The sequence below is a fragment of the Babylonia areolata genome, chromosome 34 (genome assembly GCF_041734735.1).
Source record: "Babylonia areolata isolate BAREFJ2019XMU chromosome 34, ASM4173473v1, whole genome shotgun sequence".
In the NCBI taxonomy this organism is placed as follows: domain Eukaryota; kingdom Metazoa; phylum Mollusca; class Gastropoda; order Neogastropoda; family Buccinidae; genus Babylonia; species Babylonia areolata.
In genome coordinates this window covers 1669841-1670999 of record NC_134909.1, presented here as the reverse complement: position 1 = coordinate 1670999, position 1159 = coordinate 1669841, and the positions used below count along the sequence as shown (strand labels likewise).

The 1159-nt window shown below is 48.4% G+C and overlaps 1 protein-coding gene across 1 annotated transcript in view; it reads left to right on the top strand.

Annotated features, from left to right (window-relative positions):
* Positions 1 to 261: 261 nt before the first annotated feature.
* LOC143277433 (transforming protein p54/c-ets-1-like) overlaps positions 262 to 1159 on the top strand; it is a 174441-nt gene continuing 173543 nt past the window's right edge. Inside the window, exons 1-2 of the mRNA XM_076582244.1 lie at positions 262 to 803; positions 1035 to 1146. Of these exons, the coding sequence (XP_076438359.1) occupies positions 1039 to 1146 (108 nt within the window). The 5' untranslated portion in view covers positions 262 to 803; positions 1035 to 1038. The remainder of the gene's footprint in view (positions 804 to 1034; positions 1147 to 1159) is intronic.

Below are 1159 nucleotides of genomic sequence, written 5' to 3'. Positions count from 1 at the left end.
GTTCTTCGCGGCCCGTTTATATCAAAGTGGCCAAGGTCTGGATTCGCCGCGCGTAGATCTGCATGTTAACAGATCTTGATGGGAATGTCCATTTTGGGCTAATAAATCAGTTTCCGGAAAAGCACTTTTGGCGAATTTTTTCCCGTTATATTTTTAGCTGGACTTTAATCCGAGCTCGCGTGGTGTCTGCCAGCAAGTGACACGGCAGTAAATCATCGGAAGGGACAACAGCACAGGACAGGGAGGGGGAAGACGAGAAAAAAAGAAAAGAAAAAAAGTTTCTGGGTCACCGAAACCGCAACCACTTTTTCAAAAGCCGAGTTTGTCGGGGGAGGTCAACTCCGCCCCTGACCCCAGCTTTGGGTGACCCGAGCCAATGGGATGGCAGTTTACTTTTTCCCTTCTTGGCGATTCCCACTCCAACAGGTTCGCGAGCGACGCGATGTGTCACACAGCGCAGCATTACTCCACTGAAAGAAACTAACCCCCCCAAAGAGAGTCTGAGCCAGCACAGGATGAGATCGCTGACAGCAGCGAGTTGAAAAGACACACGATCCCCAAACCTGGCCTTCGGAGGGAGACATGTGTGTCTTCAGATCGTTGTGAACGTTTCCACTTCAGTCTGTGTGTGCAGCGTGCAGGATTAAATCTCCCCGTGTTGCTCAGCTTGGCTTTGGATTGTCCATCGCATCTTGACCTACTTTCAGGCCCTGCGCTCTGCTGCTCCGAGATTTCTGCGTCGTTTGTCGGGAAGTTTTTATAAGATCGAGACAAGAGAAGAAGCGCTTAACTTTTGAGAATTGGTAAGTATTCTTCGTCGGTATTTTGTCTGTGGTTTCGGTTTTTGCACAACTTTTAACTGCTGCGATTTTTCCTTAATTGTTAAATGTTTTATGTACAAAGAGCGGTGGGCGTAGGAATATTTTTTATTCATCATGGCTGAATAAGTTGTGAATGGTGGGGACTGCGGGTCGGGTGTAGCCGAACGAAAACGAAAGCAAATTCGCACCGACAGTTCTTCTTTTCGGTTGCAGAGGCATGGACCTTGATTTTTATCAGCCAGACTACACGATGGAAAGCGTGGAATTCTTCGGCGAGCCCAAGGCAAAGAAAGTATTCCGGGTGGCTTCGATGCGTTTGCCGAAGGTAAGTCGTTGGC